This window comes from Pseudophryne corroboree, chromosome 3 (genome assembly GCF_028390025.1).
Source record: "Pseudophryne corroboree isolate aPseCor3 chromosome 3, aPseCor3.hap2, whole genome shotgun sequence".
NCBI classification, from domain to species: domain Eukaryota; kingdom Metazoa; phylum Chordata; class Amphibia; order Anura; family Myobatrachidae; genus Pseudophryne; species Pseudophryne corroboree.
In genome coordinates, this window is record NC_086446.1 from 22621931 (window position 1) to 22644046 (window position 22116).

The following is a 22116-nucleotide window of genomic DNA, read 5'->3' on the forward strand; positions in this document are numbered from 1 at the left end:
AGAGCGTTGGTAGTAGAGATTAGAAGAAAGTAATACTCGAAGAGAAAATAGAAGGAGTCAGAGAAACAGGGGAGAAAAAGCAAGTCTAGTCAGTAAGAAAGAAAAGGAATATAGAGGAGTAGAGGGGTGGCCTCCAATGATACGAGGTTGGTGGAGCAATGATGCATGGTATCAAGTTACAATGGGGAGGATGCCTGTTGTAAGGCTAGCTAGGGAGACCATGTTTTATCAAATTGTTTAGAGGTGTTGCGAATAACAGCAGTCATGTATTCCATTTTTTGTACATACCAAATTCGGGAGATTATCACCGGCATTGGGGAGGGAGTTGGACTCTTCCAGTCCATGGCTATTTGGCATGTCATAGCCGAAACTACATGTCGAAATAGCTTGTTTTGGTGTCGGTTAAGAGTAGGGAGAGTCATAGGGAGCAGAAAGTATTGAGGGTCAGGAGAGATGGAGGTTTCGAATAGGCGTGAGAGCAAGGCAATAAAAAATTAAAATTTTCGGGCAGGTCCACCAGATGTGTATAAATGAGCCTACGTCTGCACAGCCCCTCCAGCATCTATCTGAGGTGTCGTGGAACATAGTATGTAGACGGGAAGGGACATAATACCAGCGGTAGAGCAATTTGTAGATATTTTCTTTAATTTAACACATATGGAACTGGAAGTTGCATTGTCCCATATATCTACCCAGTCTTCATTGTCTATGGTAAATCCCAGCTCCTTTTCCCACGCCAGTTCGTGAGGGGCCCGGGATGAAGTAGAGTTGTCATTAAGTAATGCATAAATATCAGAAATAAGGCCCTTAGTGTTGGTGCGTTTGCAGCTAATGTATTCGAAGGGGGATCATTTTCTATTGAGAAGGATAGTGGTGATGGTGGAGTGGAAGTGTCTAATTTGCAGATAGCGAAAGAAGTCCGAAGAAGGGATTACTGTTCCGTTGCGGATATCTGCAAATTGAGGGAAGGAAGCATCAGACGTAATGTCATTAATATACAACATATCGCTCGAGCGCCAGGATGCATACGAGGATTTACACGTTCCCGGGGGGAAGGCTGGATTATGGAATAATGGAATTAGTGGGGACGGGTGTGGGGCCAAAGTAAACCGTCTATTTGCCAAGTCCCACGTCGCTAATGACCGACCTACCACGGGATGTGAAAGGACTGTACGGGGGCGCTGGTTCCGGCGAAGCCATAATAGGGAGGACAGTGTGGCCAGACCCATCTCCTCTGCCTCAATCCTCACCCAGACCTTCCCTGCACCACCCTCGTTGCACCATTGTGCACATTGAGAGAGCTGCGCAGCATAGAAGTATTTTCTAAAGTCCGGGATACCCAGCCCTCCTTCTCTGGAAGGGCGCTGAAGTAGTTTAAGTCTAATGCAAGGAAGTTTACGGTTCCAGATAAAAAAGGACGTTTGGCGTTGCAAGGTCTTAAAAACATAGGGGGGAACATAAATCGGGAGAGTCTGAAATAAATACAGAAGTCGGGAAAGCACACTCATCTTGACAGAATTTATTCTGCCTATCCATGAGATTAAGTAATTGGACCACTCCAACAAATCATCTTTGATTGTTTGCAATAAGCGGGGGTAATTTGCTTGGAAAAGTTGGTGGTGATGATGGGTCAAATACGTACCGAGGTATTTGATTTTCTGTTTATACCAGGTACAGTGTAGCATAGTTTGTAAATCATGTTTGAGTGCTGCCGGGATATGAAAGTCAAGGACCTCCGTTTTGTCAACATTCATTTTATAACCGGAAAACTGAGAATATAAACGGATCTCAGTTAAAAGAGAGGGAAGGGATTGGGCTGGATCTGTGAGAGAAATCAGGACATCATCAGCATATAACGCAATCTTGTACTCGTAAAAGCCCGTAGACATCCACGATCTTGTGCTCGTATAAGCCCGTAGACATCCACGATCTTGTGCTCTGATAAGCCCGTAGACACCCCGTGGATAGCAGTGTTATTCCGAATCTTTGCTGCCAGAGGCTTCATGACTAGTGCGAAAATGAAAGGTGAAAGTGGGCATCCCTGCCTGGTGCCATTGGCAATTCCAAAACTGGCGGATGAAACACCGTTAACCAAAACCTGGGCCGATGGGCTATACAGTGCTTTAATCCCTTCTAAAAATTTACCAGAGAATCCCATTTTGCCAAGGACTGCGAAGGAAAAAGACCACGAAATGCGGTCGAAAGCCTTCTCCGCGTCAAGAGCCAGAATGAGGGAAGGAGACTTCCGCTTTTGGATGGAGTAGATTAGGTCTATGGCCCTTCTAGTGTTGTCGGACGCCTGGCGTCCAGGGATGAATCCGACCTGATCTGGGTGGATCAAACCGGGCAGCAGGGGAGCCAGACGGTTGGCTAATATTTTCGCATATATCTTTAGATCGATGTTCAGTAGCGAGATTGGTCTATAGTTTGATCAACTAGTCGGGCCTTTGTCAGGTTTTGGGATTACCACAATATTGGCCCGTGTTGTCTCCGGTAGAAAGGAGGCTCCCTCAAGAATATCATTGAATAAAGAGGAGAGGTGTGGAGCTAGCTCTTTCGCAAACATTTTATAATATTGGGCCGTGAAACCATCCGGTCCCGGAGCAGCTGACGTAGGCATAGAGCGTATAGCCGCTATCGTCTCCTCATCCGAAATCCGACTATTAAGGGTATCTAACTGAGTGTCAGATAGGGCTGGAAGGGGGGTATCAGACAAGTATGAGTGCACTCCTCTAACTCAGTAAGGAGACAGAGGGGGCGAATCAGACAGGACATAGAGGGAACTATAGAACAATTGGAAATCTTCGGTCATCACCTCAGGGTCATATGTATAGTTTCCCCTCTGTGGGGAATACAACTTATCTATCGCGCCTAGCGCCTGTTTACGGCGTAGTTTATTGGCCAGTAGGGAGTCTATTCTATCCATTTTATCATAAAAGCGTTGCCGGAGTATCCGGAGGATTAGTGCTGCACGGTTAGAAAGAAGGGTATTAAGTTGGCCCCGGAGAGAGTCGATCTGAGAGAGCAGAGAAGCTTCTGGAGTTGCTTTATGTCGAGTTAGTAAAGTGGCTATTTCTGATTCGAGTGAGCGGATCTCCAGCGCAGCTTTTTTCCTAATTGCCGACAATTTTGCCAGCAGAGCGCCATGAATTGTGGCCTTGTGAGCTTCTCACAGGACACTAAGCGAGATGTCGGGAGACATATTTTCGGAGAAATTGTGTGTAATTGCTAATCGGATTTCCTCCAGAGCAGAAGGATGTTGCAAAAGTGAGTCGTCAAGACGCCATTTATATTTCCTATGAGGTTTGCGGTATATATCTATGAGGACATAAACCCCAGCATGGTCCGTCCATGACAGTGGCGTGATACCCGCATCAGTAATCAGTGGTACTAGGGTAGAGGAGATATGAATCATATCGATCCTAGAGTAGTGTTTGTGTGGAGCCGAGAAATGAGTGAAATCTTTAGCGTGGGGGTGTTGGGATCGCCAAGTGTCACAGAGGCCGTGATGTTTCAAGGTAGCAGTGAGAGTACGGGAGACTCGAGGTAGGGTCGTCATGGAGGCGTGAGGAGGAGGGCCGGATCTATCTAACAACGGGTTGATGATAGTATTAAAATCACCGCCCATAATAATGCTTCCCTGTGCTTCTTTGGACAGGCGTTTAGACAGAATGTCAAAAAACAGAGATTGGTCATGGTTGGGAGCATATGTGGAGACCAAAGTGAGAGTCACAGAGCGGAGGGTACCCATTACCATAACAAACCGTCCGTCTGGGTCCATCACAGTCCTAGAGTGGATAAACAGGATATTACGGTGAATTAAAATGGCTACACTATGTTTTTTACAGTCCGCCGAGGCAAAGTAGGACTGGGAAAACCATTTACCCCTAAGCTGGGTATGGGAACCAGTGAGATGTGTTGATTGGAGAAAGGCTATATCGGATTTTTCTCGCCTGCAAGCACTCAAACACAGTACGCTTCCTAGGAGAGTTCATGCCATTTACATTGACGGAAAATATTTTAAGGGACATGGCTATTCAAATAAGGGCGTACGACATATTGCAAAAAATTACCAAAGAAAGTACAATATGAGCCAGGTGGGGGCCACCCCTCGGGAGGGAGAGAAAGAAAAAAAGGAAGGATCAGAAAAAAGCCACAAGAAAGAAGAAGAAAAGAAAAACGTAGAGGAGAAAGAACCCAAACGGGGAAAAATCCCTGAAATTGTGGGTCCCATTCAAGGACCGCAGGAGAAGAGAACTGCATAAACAACAATGTATACAACAAAAAGGGAGTGTTGGGGGGTAACTGAGGTACCATACGACAGAGGCTAGACTACCTGGGCCATGAGAATTAAATGTGGCCGTGGCCACTTTACAGCTTTAGAGAACATAATATATAACATGTAGGATTGTATCCAGACAAACAAACACACACAAAAAAAAAAAGGGTGGGGGAAAGGGGAGGAGGGAGAGAAAATGACCGGGAGGGGGGGAGGTGGGGAGGTGGTGGGGAGGGCAATGGACAAAGGAGGGAGAAAGACCGACATAGAAATGTGTTATCACGTAGATAGCTTATATGGAAAGTGAAAAAAAAAAGGGGGGGTACCACTTGAGTCCAAACTAATATAATTTAACAGTAACAACAATAACAAAAACAGTTACAACAAGGGATTTTGGATGGAGGTCAGATCCTCCGTCAGTCATTGCACCTTACGGGGCATGGAGGCACAGCTCCGATATAGTGAGGGCAAATAGCAACGGGGGGATCCCCACAGTTCAAGGAGGATCTCTGTCCACAGTGCGCTGGCGGGTCACCCTTGTCCAGTCAGGCAGGGGAGGCTGAGGGTGAAGTGATTTAGAAGATGAGGTCGCCGTATCGACTGCGGATGACACTGGGAGGAGATCAAGCTTTGCTAGTAGTTCCTGCCCTTGGGTCAAAGTTTTAACAGAATGGACGGAGTTGTTGACTGAAACATGAAGTTGAAAGGGGAATCCCCATCTGTATCTTATCTGGTGCTGTCGCAGGACCCGGGTGACCGATTGGAGGTCCCGTCATTTTTGGATAGTCGAGGGAGCTAAATCCTGGAAGACTTGTAACTGCATACCTTTAAACAGGATCTCTGGGGAGTCTCGGATAGAGGACAGGACTTTCTCTTTTGAACGGAAATAATGAAAACGGACAATAACATCCCTGGGCGGTTGAGTGGGAGAAGGTTTTGCGCAAAGTGCTCTATGAGCCCTATCACAGAGACACTCTTAGTCTGTGACGTCCGGTGTGAGATGTATGAAGAATTCTTTCAGGAATAACGGCAGTGATGGGCCGAGGACTGATTCCGCAACATTGTGTATTCGTAAGTTGTTCCTACGCGAGCGATTTTCTTGGTCCTCTTGTCGTTCTTTAAGGGTCTCCATTTCTTTGTGCAACCTAATGAGCTCTCTGTCAAGGCGATGTTGGGAGCAGCAGAGATCATCAGTCTTTGTTTCCAATGCAACCGTTCTGTTACCAAGAGCTGTTAAGTCCGATTTGAAATCTGCAATAGCGTTAGAGAGTTCCTGTTTAAACGCAGATTGGACTCCCTCCAGTAGGCTCGACATTACCGCTTGAATATGTGGGCCGATACCCGTTTCCGAAGAGCATGTAGAAGGAGGGGAGTTTGAGGGCATGTTGGGATTCTGCGGGCCCTTCGACTTTGACCCAAAGAAGTTAGTCGGGGCTTGCGTAACTTTCTTGTTTTTGGACATAATGATAAATAAAAATAAAAAAAATAATAATTTAAAAGAAATAAAAGAAAGGACACAGTCTGTAAATAGAGTATCAGGTGAGCGGCCCAGGCAGGTCAAATTGCAGACTTACGGTTCCATCTCGGGCTCCTGTGGGAGTGAGAAAGCAAGTATTGCAAGCTTTAAAGAACTTGAAGGGCGGAGGAGGGAGCGGCAGCAGCTGCGTAGAGAGTAACCGAGGTCCCAATTGTGAAATAAACCAGGCTTCAGATAGTGTAAATCAAGTAGATAACAGCAGCGGCCACCAGAGGGGGGTAAAGTGTCAGCTTCAGGTACACCAACAAAGGAGTCAGGAGAAAGGTGCCAAAGACAATAATATATAATGTCCAACTACACGTATATGGCACTTATAATATTGTATTATATTGTATTGTATTATAATAATAATGATACGGGGATCCGGTTTTCACAATAATGGAGCCGCAACCCCTCCAGGAGTTATCCCTGTAGCTGGGGCTAAATCGCAGCCCAACCTCTCACCAAGTGATCTAAATGCACATAGTGAGAAGTGAAGCTATTACTGAGGTCCCAGCAGCGGGCTGTAGTTTGGGAAGGTTCTGGTTAGTAGCCTGCAGCTGAGGATCCAGAAGACAATAGTGTGCAGAGGATCCAAATAGGTGATCCGGGTGAAGCAGACCTGCACAGTATAGTCCCAGGGGGGATTCAGAGCCAGCCCTACTGTAAGCTCACAGGGGGGGGTGGAGCTGCGTCCAGCCCTTCGCCCAGATCAGGGTTGCTAGCGGTGGTGCTGGGCCTCAGAGGAGGGGACCCTCGCTGGGAAACTGGGCTAAGGGAGCAGCTCACCTTGTCAGAAGGGGCAAGATCCCCGGGCCGCACGTCCTCCGCATCCCCCGTCTGATCCCGAGCTCCAAGATGGCCACCGCCGCCGGGACTCTGGGCCTCCCGCATCCGTGTCCAGCCGGGCTCTCCTTCCTTCCGCAGATCTTAGCCGCCAAGTGAGGGGCTCCGGCCGCGGGTCTAGGACAGGGGCCCTCTACAGACAGGGTGGTAGGCAGTGCTGGTCCAAAATCAAGGCCCGGCTCCAGGGCGGCGGACAGGCCGCAATCCGCAGGAGCCAGTATACCGGCTCCCCGACTCCACGGCACAAGTCCACCACTGTGAGGGGCCTCCGTTGATACAGGGGCTGTATTAGGGTACTCGTAGGGAACGGGGGGGGGGGGGGGACAGGGGGAAATTCTCCTTAGTTTTTACGGAGCTCCCCGATCATGCTGCCACTCCAGTCAGCCTCCAGGCCACGCCCCAGACTGGAGATATTAATATACTGACTATATCAATTATTCCCCCCTATATAAAACCAGTCACCATATACCAAATATAATAATCTCCTATTACTTCCTGTCAAACCACACAAAATAACGTTAAACAGATGTACTATAATTATTTACCCTCCGATCAGTGTCTGGACTATTATAAGCGCCCATCTTAAGGGCTTATAGTTAGTCATCTCTCATTATAATAGTTTCTCTATTTCTCTGACCCCTATGGACCTAGAGTGTCGGGAACATTCATATAGACTCCTCACCTTCATATATTATTTAGTTTGATGGTATGATTTGGGCCACTTGGTACTTGTGTGCCTAATTTAAAAATCCTAAAGGCTTCTTTTCTACCTAGCTAGCGGTACCTATCGCCACCTCTTGTAATTACTTTTATATGTTCTATGACCTTAACTTTTAGATTTTTAAGGTTACCCTTTGGACAGGATAGTAGGTTATGCGTCTTGATCCCCTTCAAAATACACCTTCTATGTTCTAAGAACCAAACATTTAAACTACGTGTCAGACATCCGACATACTGTATTCCACAATTACATGTCCGCACATAAATCACATAAATGGATTGGTAATTTATAAAGTTTTCTATAGGATGTATACTTTTATCTGAAAAGGAAATTATAGTATTACTTCTATGTTCCATGTGTTCACAAGTCAGACACCCTGTTTGGCCACATTTAAAATGGGATTTTGGTACTCACAGGTAAGTCCATAGGGGATTGTGTTCTACAGTGGGGTATAGACAGGGTCCTGGAGCCGTTGCACTTTAAATTTTCAAACAGAGTGTGTGTACCGGCTCCTCCCATCTATGCCCCCTCCCATCAGACCAGTTCTAGAAAAACTGTGCCCGAAGAAGATGGAACATAACTGGAGAGGAGGAAGAATAGATAACAAGAAGATGGAATGAACAAAAAAATAAAAAACCAGAACAGAGGTGAAGACAGAATCACTCTGACCCAAACACCTTAACATACAACCATAACCATGTAACAGGGAATAAAGCACAGGGTGGGTGCCCAGTATCCCCTATGGACTCTGAGAAAAGGATTTAGCGGTGAGTACCAAAATCCCATTTGCTCTTACATCCATAGGAGATACTGGGATGGTGTTCTACAGTGGGGATGTCCCAGAGCTCCCAACACGGATGGGATTGTGATGAGGTCCCTGTAAAACTGAGCGTCCAAACTGAATGTCGAATGCGGCCAAGGTATCAAACTGATAGAATTTGACAAAAGTGTTGGTACCCGACCAAACAGCAGCCCGACATAACTGTAAGACAGAGTCCTCTCGAGCAGCCACTCAAGAGGGGCCCACCGAACGGGTGGAATGAGCCGTAAAAGAGAATGGCAATGGTAACGAGGAGGCAGCGTAGGCTTGAGTGATGGTAGGCTTAATCCAGTGAGCAATAGTCTGCTTTGAAGCTGGCCAGCCAATTTTGGAAATATCATGCAACACAAACAGGGAGTCCGACGTCATTCTCCTAATGTAGATCTGGAGCACTCGCACAACATCAAGAGATTTAGGAGTAGCTGAAGTACAGTATCTGCAATGACCGGGACCACTATTGGCTGGTTAATATGAAAAGACTAAACGACCTTTGGCAAAAACTGCTGTCGAGTACGAAGTTCCGCTCTATCCGCATGGAAAATGATATAAGGGGCCTTGCAGGACAGGGCCCCCAATTCCGAGACTCTTCGTACTGATGCTAGAGCCAAAAGAGTTACTGTCTTCCACGTGAGATATTTTAAGTCGGATGTTTCCAACGGTTCAAACAATGAGGACTGGAGAAAGTTTAAAGCGGAGAGCCACTCCTGCCGCTGTATAGATGGATTTTAGAGTATTCTCTATCTTTCGGTCAGAAGATTCCTTAAGTGAGGTAACCCCTGGAACCAGAAGTAAGATTTTCTTTGAGAAACGAGAAACTGATGGGTCTACAGGAGGTGGATTCTTTCAGAGTTTTCTACTATCAGGAGGGAAAGTAAAAGAAGTTAAAATCCTTTTAGGGATCTAAAACTTCTTATCCGGGTGTAACCATACCTCTTGGAATTGACTAATTCAGGTGATACAGGAAAAGTAGTTGCGGATTTCAGAGGTTTACTAAAAAAGAAGGTTGTGCAGGTGCTTCCTCTATCAGAAATCTGTAAAATCACTTTTACAGCAATAATGAGAGCCTCTATGCCCTGAGAAGTGTTAGAAGCTTCCTCAATTTGGACATTTTCATTGTCCACCTCAAATTCACCTTCCTCCAGGCGCGGCATATCAAGGTCTGATTCATTAGATTGTAATACCGCTGGGAGGAGGCGCTTCTTTGATACTAATTGAGGTTGGTGAGGAGGTCCCTGTTTTATCTGCCCCATGGCTGAGGCAATACTTTCCATAGACTTTTTAAGAGCCTATACCCATATACTGGTTCTGGCGCTTTTGTAGGTTGAGCGTGAAGGGCCTCTCTGTCTTTCCTGGCAGCAGCCAGTTCTCAAGAAAGATCACTCCAGTAAGAACCGTCATCCAGCCTGGTGTCAGTCTATGTGCCTCACTGGCTGACTGATGCAGAAACCTTCATACACTGCTCACAATACAATTAAATGAAATCTCTGCAGAGGACTGTGCAAACTTGCTACCACAACGCTTGCAAGTGAACAGCTTCTGTGAGCCTTTGGATGCAGCACCGCCGCCTGTCATTCTCCCATATTTCACTCACACAGAGAAAGAATAAACAGCAGACACAGCCAATAGAAATGTATGAAAGGCGAGAGCTATGAGAAGCCATTACCCTTCCCTCAAAGCTAGTAAGCAAGGCAGTATATTCCCCAGAATCTGTTAACTGAGAGACCAGGATTGACAGTTAATATATACAGTATATATATATACCAATTACTTTCAATCTTGCTCTCTCCGCTGTAACAGGTTTGAAATGGCGCTTCTCTATGAGAGAACGCCAGTAAGAAGCTCCGCCCCCCACTTCCATCATGCAACGTGAGCAGTATTACCGCTGTTCCTGTGTAACCCGGCTTTCTATGCACCGTGCCGCAGACACCCTCACTGAGGGGAGGATACTTGTAACTCCTGCGCTGCCACTAGGCTACGGTCATTAGGATGACCCCTATTGGTTGACATGCAGTTGGTCGACAGGGTTTCTAGGTCCACATGGTCCCTGTCGGCATGTCAAATTTTCTTTTACTTTTTCATACTTTACGATCCACATGGACAACAATTGGGAACGCGAGGCACCTTGCACGAAGCATGGCGAGCGAAGCGAGCCATGCGAGGGGACATGCTGCACTAATTGGGGTTCCCGGTCACTCTATGAAGAAAACACCACCAAAAAAAGGGGGAAAACTCATGTCGACCTTTTGTCATGTCGACCTAGTACATGTTGACCTACAGACCATGTCGACCTGGAAACCCTGTTGATATACTGCATGTCGACCAATAGTGGTCGACTTAATGACTATCGACCTAAGTGTGGTCGACCCAATGACCCATACACCTACCCGCCCGTGACTCCCGCAGCCTTCAGCTTCTTAAGGGTGTAGCGGCGGGCTGCATGGGGACTCCAAGGCAAGCCCTCCGCCGGCAGCAGAGGACCTGGGCACCAACCTCTCAGTTACATGGGAATAGGTCCCCCCCAAAGCTCCAGCATGGCAGACAGGTAGTCCCAAGCTAAATCAGAAATAAATGAAAATAAAATTGAAATGAAAAACTCTGGAGCCCTCCAGAGTGCGACCGGCTCTGAGGGCACTTTATCTAAAACTGGTCTGATGGGAGGGGCATAGAGGGGAGGAGCCAGTACACACACTCTGTATATAAATGTTTAAGTGCACCGGCTCCAGGACCCCATCTATACCCCACTGTAGAACACCATCCCAGTAATCCCCATGGATTTAAGAGAAAAAATCCTTTTGGTTTTGGTGGCAACTATGTAAGAGTATTTTCTATACTTTTAGTAGGTCCAATTTGTCTACCCTGAAACATACCAGATGCCAAATTTTTTTTAAGAGTAGTTTTTATTGCAAAGCATCAAACAGAACCATACAGAGAATAAATGGTGAAGCGTAGATATCCAACAATAGTATAAAGCATGATACATGGTACAAGGGAATAAACTGACATTGTACATGAGATGCAATTTTAATATGTCAAAGAAATTAAGAACCAGGAAAAAAGAAAAGGGGAAAGATGGAAAAGAGAGTGGAAAATAAAGAAGAGATAATATGAGGAAGAAGGAGAGGAAGAAGACGATAACCACGGAGCACAGAGAGCCAGACACAGGAGAAAAACCAGATCTACTGATTACCAAGAACACCAAAACCATTGTCAGAAACAAGGAGTGAATCCAACAGTTTAGAAACATGGCAATAACCTGCAAAAGTGAGTGGACATGGACCCCATCCCCAGTGACCAAGGGAAGGCAACCTGGGGCAAAATAAGTAAGAGCACTAAGGATGAATGTCGTTAGGGGACCTAAGCAAAAATGAAATCAAAGTCTCAACTCCCGATGGGGGAGCGACAATTTTTGTTTAACATTTTTTTAATCTGCTAAAGATAACCTTCCCTTTTTTATCTGAAACTGGGGCCAGTACCTTATCAAGTCTTAGTAACTTTCTACAATTCTCTAGATCTTAATTATACTGGGTGACAAAAGACATAATTCCATCTTTTCTAATTTTTTCTTTATTTTAAATCCCCTCTTATTGTATTATTCAAAAGAGATGATCTATCGACTTCTAAAACCTCTTATCCAAGAGTTCACTCGGGTAGCCTTGTTCCGTGAAGGATCTATACATACTATTGGATTCTTCTAGGAATCCCTCTCTTCTAGAACAGTTCCTCTGTAGTCGTAGAAACTGTCCCGGAGGAATATTTATTTTCCAATTATTGTGAAGGCAACTCTTAGAATTCAGGCATTCATTACAATCTACACTTTTCACATATGTAGAAGTGCATATCTCATTATCTCTAATATAAAGTGTTACATCCAGATAATACTATGATCACTACACGTGCTAGTAAACTTTATAACAAAATTGTTAGAACATAGACGACTTGTTTTTTGTTTGGGACGGGGATGTTACCTCCATCACTGATTTTGTTGATCACCTTGATTCCAACCTCTGTGTACACTCTGGCTGTGACTCAGACTTGCACAAAACAATCCATCTGCAATCAGATCCGGTGACGTTTAGCAGCCGTACATGCGTCGGTGCAGCCACGTGCAACTCTGAGCAATTAGGGGCGAGTCAGACGCATCTCTGCTTGCTGCGGAGTGTGAGGAAAGTGACGTTGGAGTGTAGGTGTAATTGCGGCTATTCAGAGGTGAGCACATGCAAAGATCTGTCTGATGTAATACGGATCTCTCACACAAGGACAGCGCTGGTACAAATGCAGGGAGATAGTGAGGACAGCTACGTATTTTCACAAGTGGGCAGAAGGGGACAGAGAGACCACATAGATGCGGCAGATTCTGTACAGAGGTGGACATTCACGTTTATTTATGCCTATTCATCATTAATATTAATAATATAAACTTTAATATTTAAAGAGCAGCAAACAATGAATGGTGGCCATAATCTCATAGAAATTTATTTTATTGCAATTGTATTTTAAACATTTACCAGTGTCAGAATGTGCGAATTACAATGGTTTTCACTTGTGTGACTTCTCTGGTATTTAACAAGATCTGATTTATACACAAAACGTTTGATGCTTAGTAAGAGATGATTTATTTGTAAAACATTTCCCACACTCAGAGCATGGAAATGGTTTCTCACCTGTGTGATGTCTCTGATGCTTTGTAAAGAGTTGATTTACGTGTCAACGAGTTACTCTTATGTGTAACAAGGTCGGATTTCTGTGTAAAACATTTCCCACACTCAGAACATGGAAATCACTTCCTATTATACAGGTGAGCTGTGTGATGTCTCTCATGTATAATAGGAAGTGATTTCTTTGTAAAACATTTCCCACACTCAGAGCACGGCTATGGTTTTTCCCCTGTGTGAATTCTTTCATGTATAACAAGTTGTGATTTATCTGTAAAACATTTCCCACACTCAGCGCATGGAAATGGTTTTTCCCCCGTGTGAGTTTTCTGATGTTTAATAAGACTTGATGTATGTGTAAAATATTTTCCACACTCATTGCATCGAAATGGCTTCTCACATGTGTGAGTTCTATGATGTGGAACAAGGTCTGATTTCTGTGTAAAACATTTCCCACACTCAGACCCCAAAAAATGTCTTCTCACCGGTATGAGTTTTCTGATGTCTAACAAGATTTGATTTGTTTCTAAAACATTCCCTACACTTGTAACATGGAAATGGCTACTCACTTGTGTGAATTATCTGATGTCTAACAAGATGTGATTTGTGTGCAAAACATTTCCCACACACGGAACATGGAAATGGTTTCTCACCTGTGTGACTTCTCTGATGTATAGTAAGATGTGATATTTGTGTAAAACATTTCCCACACTCAGAACAAGAAAATGGTTTCTCACCTGTGTGACTTCTCTGATGTGTAACAAGACGTGATTTCTCACTAAAACATTTCCCACACTCAGAACATGAAAATGGTTTCTCACCTGTGTGAAGTCTCTGATGTATAATAAGATGTGATATCTGTGTAAAACATTTCCCACACTCAGAACATGAAAACGGTTTTTCACCTGTGTGACTTCTCTGATGTGTAACAAGACATGATTTCTGACTAAACCATTTCCCACACTCAGAACATGAAAATGGTTTCTCACCTGTGTGACTTCTTTGATGTGTAACAAGACCTGATTTCTCTCTAAAACATTTCCCACACTCTAAACATGCAAATGGCTTCTCACCTGTATGAGTTTTCTGATGTATAAAAACATCTGATTTACATGCAAAACATTTCTCACATTTAACACATGGAAATGGCTTCTCACCTGTGTGACTTTTCTGATGTCTAACAAGAGTTGATTTGTTTCTAAAACATTTCTGACACTTGGAACATGGAAATGGCTTCTCACCTGTGTGAATTCTCTGATGTCTAACAAGATGTGATTTGTGTGCAAAACATTTCTCACACACGGAACATGGATATGGCCTCTCACCTGTGTGACTTCTCTGATGTATAATAAGATGTGATATTTGTGTAAAACATTTCCAACACTCAGAACAAGAAAATGGTCTCTCACCTGTGTGACTTCTCTGATGTGTAACAAGACGTGATTTCTCACTATAACATTTCCCACACTCAGAACATGAAAATGGCTTCTCCCCTGTGTGACGTCTCTGATGTCTAACAAGAACTGATTTCTTAGCAAAACATTTCCCACACTCAGAACATGGAAATGGCTTCTCACTTGTGTGACATCTCTGATGTATAACAAGATCTGTTTTGTGTGTAAAACATTCAGCACCTGTATGAGCTGTACTATGTGTAGCGATATCTGGGTTATCTGAAGAACCATCCTCAGGATTAGATGTATCAGGTGATTTATCTGCACAGTGAAGCACTGGACGTATAGTTAGGGTAACGCAGTCTTCTTGAGAATTTTGTGTAAAGCGTTCTTCTGTTTTACAGTCTGGAGACAAAATGAGATCTCCCTCCGAGGTATTACTGCTTCTGTGCCCATCTGCTGGAAATAAAATAAATATATAAATATCGGTGTCTCCCCCCCATCCCATTACATATTATTTGTGAGTGCCAGTTATTCAGTTGTTTAATTTAAATATGCAAATTAGACACTTTATTACAATGATAAATTTACATTAAGTAAGATAACGGTATTTATGTAAGTTATATCCTTTTCTCTTAGTCCATTGGGGGATACTAAAGTATTGGGTACTGTGCATATTAAGAAAGGTGTAAATCTCAGCCTCCTCCCCCTATATACCCTGAAGACTTCCTGGGTGATATTAAAGCCCCTAAAGACAGAAAAGGAGAACAGAACCGGGGGGGAGAGGAGAATAGAACCAGGGGGGAGAGGAGAACAGAACCGGGGGGGGGAGAAGAGGAGAACAGAACCGGGAGGGAGAGGAGAATAGAACCGGGGGGAGAGAAGAGAACCGGGGGGAGAGGAGAATAGAACCGGGGGGAGAGGAGAGTAGAACCGGGGGGGGGGGGGGGGGGGGAGAGAAGAACAGAACCTGGGGGAAGAGAAGAACAGAACCGGGGGGAGAGGAGAACAACACGGCTTTGGAATGAGAAGAACAATCCTATCAAGGGGAACAATAAAAGTACAGAACAGAAACAAAGGAGTATATTTACTAAGGTGCTGGTTTTTTTACAAGTGGACATGTTGCCCATAGCAACCAGATTTTACTTAACATTTATCTAGCTGCTTCTAGAAGATAATAGGAAGAATCTGATTGGTTGCTATGGGCAATATCTCCACTTCTAAAAAAAACTGCACCTTAGTAAATATACCACAAAGAGTGTAAAGGGAAAGCCGGCATCTCTGGTATACCAGAACCGGTAACATCTGGTAAGGGGTGCACTGGCGATCAGGTGGCAGCTCCTTGTCTGAGGCTCTGTGCCACGCCAACCTAGCAACATCTCTTGTTATGTGCCCCAGCAGGGTCAGGAACAGGCAGACATGCTACAAGGTAAACCTGGCAATGCTAACCATCTGGCAATGCTCTGCTTAGGAGCCAGGCAGCCTCATTGGCAAACATCATACAGAATCAGCAGATCATCCATCCAGTGCAAATCTTGGGACTTACGAACATAGATCCACAAAGCCCGGACAATGTCCATTGAATGTACAGAGCCCACCTTGTATACGGTCCCGTCCCGGTCACAATTAGGGAGGCCAATCGCGGGATCCCGGGAATTGGGCCCAAAAATGCCGGGATTTGAATCCCAGGATTGGAGCCTCCAATCCCGGGATTCACGGTATTAGAGTGCGAATGCGCAGTTTTTCTGGACAGCGATGAGCACTATAGCTCAGCGCTGTCCGGCTGTCAGCGAGGGAGTTACATCAGCTATGGACACACACATACTGACCACGCTGGCATAATTTCAAACGTAGTGCCGGCCGCCAGCCAATCAGAGCTGGCAGACCGGCAGCCAATCAGGGAAGCGGCAGCAGGCGCGGCCCCTGATTGGCTGCCGGACTGCCAGTTCTGACTGGCTGGCGGCCAGCGCTACGTTTGAAATGCTGCCAGCGCGGTCAGTGTGTGTGTGTCCATGGCTGATGCCCGCGGCCCGCCCGTAAGTAGTAAGTGTTTATCTTCGCTACCTACACCCACACATTCTGCTCCTGACAACCTCCCTCTGCTTGCTACACCCACCGGCACCTTCCCTTCCTGTACCTTACATGCTCACTACACACCCACCCTCCCACTGCATTGAGTATATTGTGAATGACCCTGTCAGAAGACTTTAAAGATCTAAGGTCCAAAAGCCATGCCGTTAAAGCCAGACACAGTAAACTATGGTCTTGAAAGACACCTTAATCCCTAAGCCTTTAGTATGTGGGCTTCAAAAGCTATTCAGTTAAATCCAGCACCGGTCAACACTGGTGATAAAAGAGCCCTGACTAAGAGACCAGATATTAGAGGCAGGCACCACAATGGGCATCCATGTACTAAGGTCACCTGGGGTGGACCTGTGCTACGAGAATCACTGACACACCCTTTCTTGTTACATTCTGGAGAACTTGCAGAAGCATTGCTAACAGAAGGAACGGATAAATCAGATGAAAGGCCCAAGGAACCGACAGGGAGTCCACCAAAAAGGACAGTAGAAACCTTGTCCTGAAGCAGAAGTCCTGCACCATGTGGTTCAAACGAGATACCATTATGTTACATTATGTTGCCAGTATAGGTCAGTAGCATTTGAAAGACCTCCAGATGTGGTGACCATGCCCATGGGTAAAATATTTGCCTGTTGATGAAGTCTGCTTCCCAGTGCTTGGCATAGGGAATATGCATGTTGCAATGGATAGAACATGTTGTTCCACCTAAAGCAGAGGAAAAGCATTGACGGTAATTGACTGATCAACCATGGACATGCTGCCAGCCGGTTGCGACTGGCCTTCTGCAGCAAACTGTAGCATCAGATCTCTGGGCTGGTAACGCACAGTGACATGATGTGAGGAGAAGAGCAGGAGTATAATAGGGGCTGATGGTTCCTGATGTATGAGATACACCAGAGAGTGTGGGGAGGAGACTGGTCAGATCTCTGGGCTGGTAACACACAGTGACATGATGTGAGGGGGAGAGCAGGAGTATAATAGGGGCTGATGGCTCCTGATGTATGAGATACACCAGAGAGTGTGGGGAGGAGACTGGTCAGATCTCTGGGCTGGTAACACACAGTGACATGATGTGAGGGGGAGAGCAGGAGTATAATAGGGGCTGATGGCTCCTGATGTATGAGATACACCAGAGAGTGTGGGGAGGAGACTGGTCAGATCTCTGGGCTGGTAACACACAGTGACATGATGTGAGGGGGAGAGCAGGAGTATAATAGGGGCTGATGGATCCTGATGTATGAGATACACCAGAGAGTGTGGGGAGGAGACTGGTCAGATCTCTGGGCTGGTAACACAGTGACATGATGTGAGGGGGAGAGCAGGAGTATAATAGGGGCTGATGGCTCCTGATGTATGAGATACACCAGAGAGTGTGGGGAGGAGACTGGTCAGATCTCTGGGCTGGTAGCACACAGTGACATGATGTGAGGGGAGAGCAGGAGTATAATAGGGGCTGATTGATCCTGATGTATGAGATACACCAGAGAGTGTGGTGAAGAGACTGGTCAGATCTCTGGGCTGGTAGCACACAGTGACATGATGTGAGGGGGAGAGCAGGAGTATAATAGGGGCTGATGGCTCCTGATGTATGAGATACACCAGAGAGTGTGGGGAGGAGACTGGTCAGATCTCTGGGCTGGTAACACAGTGACATGATGTGAGGGGGAGAGCAGGAGTATAATAGGGGCTGATGGCTCCTGATGTATGAGATACACCAGAGAGTGTGGGGAGGAGACTGGTCAGATCTCTGGGCTGGTAGCACACAGTGACATGATGTGAGGGGGAGAGCAGGAGTATAATAGGGGCTGATGGCTCCTGATGTATGAGATACACCAGAGAGTGTGGGGAGGAGACTGGTCAGATCTCTGGGCTGGTAACACACAGTGACATGATGTGAGGGGGAGAGCAGGAGTATAATAGGGGCTGATGGCTCCTGATGTATGAGATACACCAGAGAGTGTGGGGAGGAGACTGGTCAGATCTCTGGGCTGGTAACACACAGTGACATGATGTGAGGGGGAGAGCAGGAGTATAATAGGGGCTGATGGATCCTGATGTATGAGATACACCAGAGGGTGTGGGGAGGAGACTGGTCAGATCTCTGGGCTGGTAACACAGTGACATGATGTGAGGGGGAGAGCAGGAGTATAATAGGGGCTGATGGCTCCTGATGTATGAGATACACCAGAGAGTGTGGGGAGGAGACTGGTCAGATCTCTGGGCTGGTAACACACAGTGACATGATGTGAGGGGGAGAGCAGGAGTATAATAGGGGCTGATGGCTCCTGATGTATGAGATACACCAGAGAGTGTGGGGAGGAGACTGGTCAGATCTCTGGGCTGGTAACACAGTGACATGATGTGAGGGGGAGAGCAGGAGTATAATAGGGGCTGATGGCTCCTGATGTATGAGATACACCAGAGAGTGTGGGGAGGAGACTGGTCAGATCTCTGGGCTGGTAACACACAGTGACATGATGTAAGGGGAGAGCAGGAGTATAATAGGGGCTGATGGCTCCTGATGTACGAGATACACCAGAGAGTGTGGGGAGGAGACTGGTCAGATCTCTGGGCTGGTAGCACACAGTGACATGATGTGAGGGGGAGAGCAGGAGTATAATAGGTGCTGATGGCTCCTGATGTACGAGATACACCAGAGAGTGTGGGGAGGAGACTGGTCAGATCTCTGGGCTGGTAACACACAGTGACATGATGTGAGGGGGAGAGCAGGAGTATAATAGGGGCTGATGGCTCCTGATGTATGAGATACACCAGACAGTGTGGGGAGGAGACTGGTCTGATCACTGGGCTGGTAACACATAGGCCCTCCTTCCGAGTTTATCGCTAGCTGCTTTCGTTCGCAGCACGGCAATTAGTTGAAAAAGCGGCACTTCTGCGCATGCGTATGGTGCGCACGCGCGTCGTACTTTCACACAAGGTCTAGTGACGCTTTTCAATCGCACTGCTGATCAGTGAGTGATTGACAGGAAGTGGGTGTTTCTGGGCGGAAACTGAGCGCTTTCAGGGAGTGTGTGTAAAAATGCAGGCGTGCCTGATAAAAACGCAGGAGTGGCTGGTGAAACGGGGAAGTGGCTGGCCGAACGCAGGGCGTGTTTGTGACGTCAAAACAGGAACTGAACAGTCTGAAGTCATCGCTAGCTAGGAGTAAGTTTCGAGCTGCTCAGAAACTGCATGAAAATATTTTATAGCAGAACTGCTATCCTTTCGTTCGCACTTCTCCTAAGCGAAGATACACTCCCAGAGGGCGGCGGCCTAGCGTTTGCACTGCTGCTAAAAGCAGTTAGCGAGCGATCAACTCGGAATGAGGGCCATAGTGACATGATGTGACGAGGAGTGCCGGAGTCTAATAGTGGCAAGAAGCTTCCAACTGTAACACTGGGCAGAAACATTTCAATTATCAGGAGAATATGTGAATCTTATCTGTAATGAGTGTTTATTACTCACCTATGCTGATATCTGTAGGGATTTCATCCTCCTTACACTGCTGATCAATCCTCACATACGTCTCTTCTTCTCCCTCTATATCTTCTGCCTTCATATCAGTCACATGCGTCTCTTCTTCTCCCTCTGTATCTTCTACCTTCATATCAGTCACATACGTCTCTTCTTCTCCCTCTATATCTTCTGCCTTCATATCAGTTACATACGTCTCTTCTTCTCCCTCTGTATCTTCTGCCTTCATATCAGTCACATACGTCTCTTCTTCTCCCTCTATATCTTCTGTCTTCATATCAGTCACATACGTCTCTTCTTCTCCCTCTATATCTTCTGTCTTCATAGTCACATACGTCTCTTCTTCTCCCTCTATATCTTCTGCCTTCATATCAGTCACATGCGTCTCTTCTTCTCCCTCTGTATCTTCTGCCTTCATATCAGTCACATAGGTCTCTTCTTCTCCCTCTATATCTTCTGCCTTCATATCAGTCACATGCGTCTCTTCTTCTCCCTCTGTATCTTCTGCCTTCATAACAGTCACATGCATCTGTTCTTCTCCCTGTATATCTTCTGCCTTCATATCAGTTACATACGTCTCTTCTTCTCCCTCTGTATCTTCTGCCTTCATATCAGTCACATACGTCTCTTCTTCTCCCTCTATATCTTCTGTCTTCATATCAGTCACATACGTCTCTTCTTCTCCCTCTATATCTTCTGTCTTCATAGTCACATACGTCGCTTCTTCTCCCTCTATATCTTCTGCCTTCATATCAGTCACATGCGTCTCTTCTTCTCCCTCTGTATCTTCTGCCTTCATATCAGTCACATAGGTCTCTTCTTCTCCCTCTATATCTTCTGCCTTCATATCAGTCACATGCGTCTCTTCTTCTCCCTCTGTATCTTCTGCCTTCATAACAGTCACATGCATCTGTTCTTCTCCCTGTATATCTTCTGCCTTCATATCAGTCACATACGTCTCTTCTTCTCCCTCTATATCTTCTGCCTTCATATCAGTCACATACGTTTCTTCTTCTCCCTCTATATCTTCTGCCTTCATATCAGTCACATACGTCTCTTCTTCTCCCTCTATATCTTCTTCCTTCATATCAGTCACATACGTCTCTTCTTCTCCCTCTATATCTTCTGCCTTCATATCAGTCACATGCGTCTCTTCTTCTCCCTCTATATCTTCTGCCTTCATATCAGTCACATACGTCTCTTCTTCTCCCTCTATATCTTCTACCTTCATATCAGTCACATACGTCTCTTCTTCTCCCTCTTTATCTTCTTCCTTCATATCAGTCACATACGTCTCTTCTCCCTCTGTATCGTCTGCCTTTATATCAGTAAGTTTTCCACCCTAAATAACTCACAAAAACAACACATTAATTATGTCTGATTAAATACATTTAAACATAATGTCAGGATAAGGAGATTTATGGTAGACGTACCATAGTTAAATCTTTGCAAGGTACACTGGATTCCACAGGGAATAACATTGGGGTGTAGAGTTGGATCTTGAGCCAAGGCACCAACAGGCTAAAGCTTTGACTGTTCCCAGGATGCATTGCACCGCCTCCTCTATAACCCCGCCTCCAGGCACTGGAGCTCAATTTCATTAACCAGTCCAATGCAGTAGCAGGCAAAAGAGAGACGGTAGATGTTAGTCACATAGAACCACATTCTCACGAAAGGAGAAGAGACCAGCGGCTAATGCCATGCAAACCCATAGAAGCTAATTGCGTCAGGGTAGGCACCCTGTGGAATCCAGTGTACCTCGCAGAAAGAGATTTAACTATGGTAAGTCTACCATAAATCTCCTTTTCTTCAGCGGGGTACACTGGTATTCCAAAGGGAATAACATCAGGGATGTCCTAAAGCAGTTCCTCATGGGAGGGGACGCACTGTGGGGGTCATTCCGAGTTGATAGCTAGCTGCATTCGTTCGCTGTGCAGCGCTGAGGCAAAAAAACAGCACTTCTTCGTATGTGGCGCACGCGCGACATACTATTACAACGATTGTTGTAGTTTCACACAGGGTCTAGCGATGCTTTTCAGTTGCACTGGCTGCCGCAGAGTGATTGACATGAAGTGGGCGTTTCCAGGTGTCGACTGACCGTTTTCAGGGAGTGTTCGGAAAAGGGTGTCCGGACTCCAGGTCGACAACAAAAAGGTTGACACACCTTAGGTCGTCGCCAATTGGTCAACATGGACAGAATGTCGACATAGAAAAAGGTCGACATGAGTTTTTCACAATTTTTTTCTTTTTTGGAATCTTTTCATACTTAACGCTCCACGTGGACTACTACCGGAATGGTAATTTGTGCCGAGCGAAGCGGAGCGAAGGCACC

General features: G+C 45.8%; 2 protein-coding genes across 2 annotated transcripts in view; one reads left to right on the forward strand and one right to left on the reverse strand.

Moving 5' to 3' along the window:
• LOC135057085 (uncharacterized) overlaps window positions 1-22116 on the forward strand; it is a 653135-nt gene that overhangs the window by 304611 nt on the left and 326408 nt on the right.
• The window catches only part of LOC135054558 (zinc finger protein 551-like), a 68959-nt gene continuing 57923 nt past the window's right edge, over window positions 11081-22116 (reverse strand). The window contains exons 5-6 of the mRNA XM_063957712.1: window positions 19776-21126; window positions 11081-14687 (exon numbers count right to left, since the gene is read on the reverse strand). Coding sequence (XP_063813782.1) covers window positions 13396-14687; window positions 19776-21126 — 2643 coding nt within the window. The 3' untranslated portion in view covers window positions 11081-13395. The remainder of the gene's footprint in view (window positions 14688-19775; window positions 21127-22116) is intronic.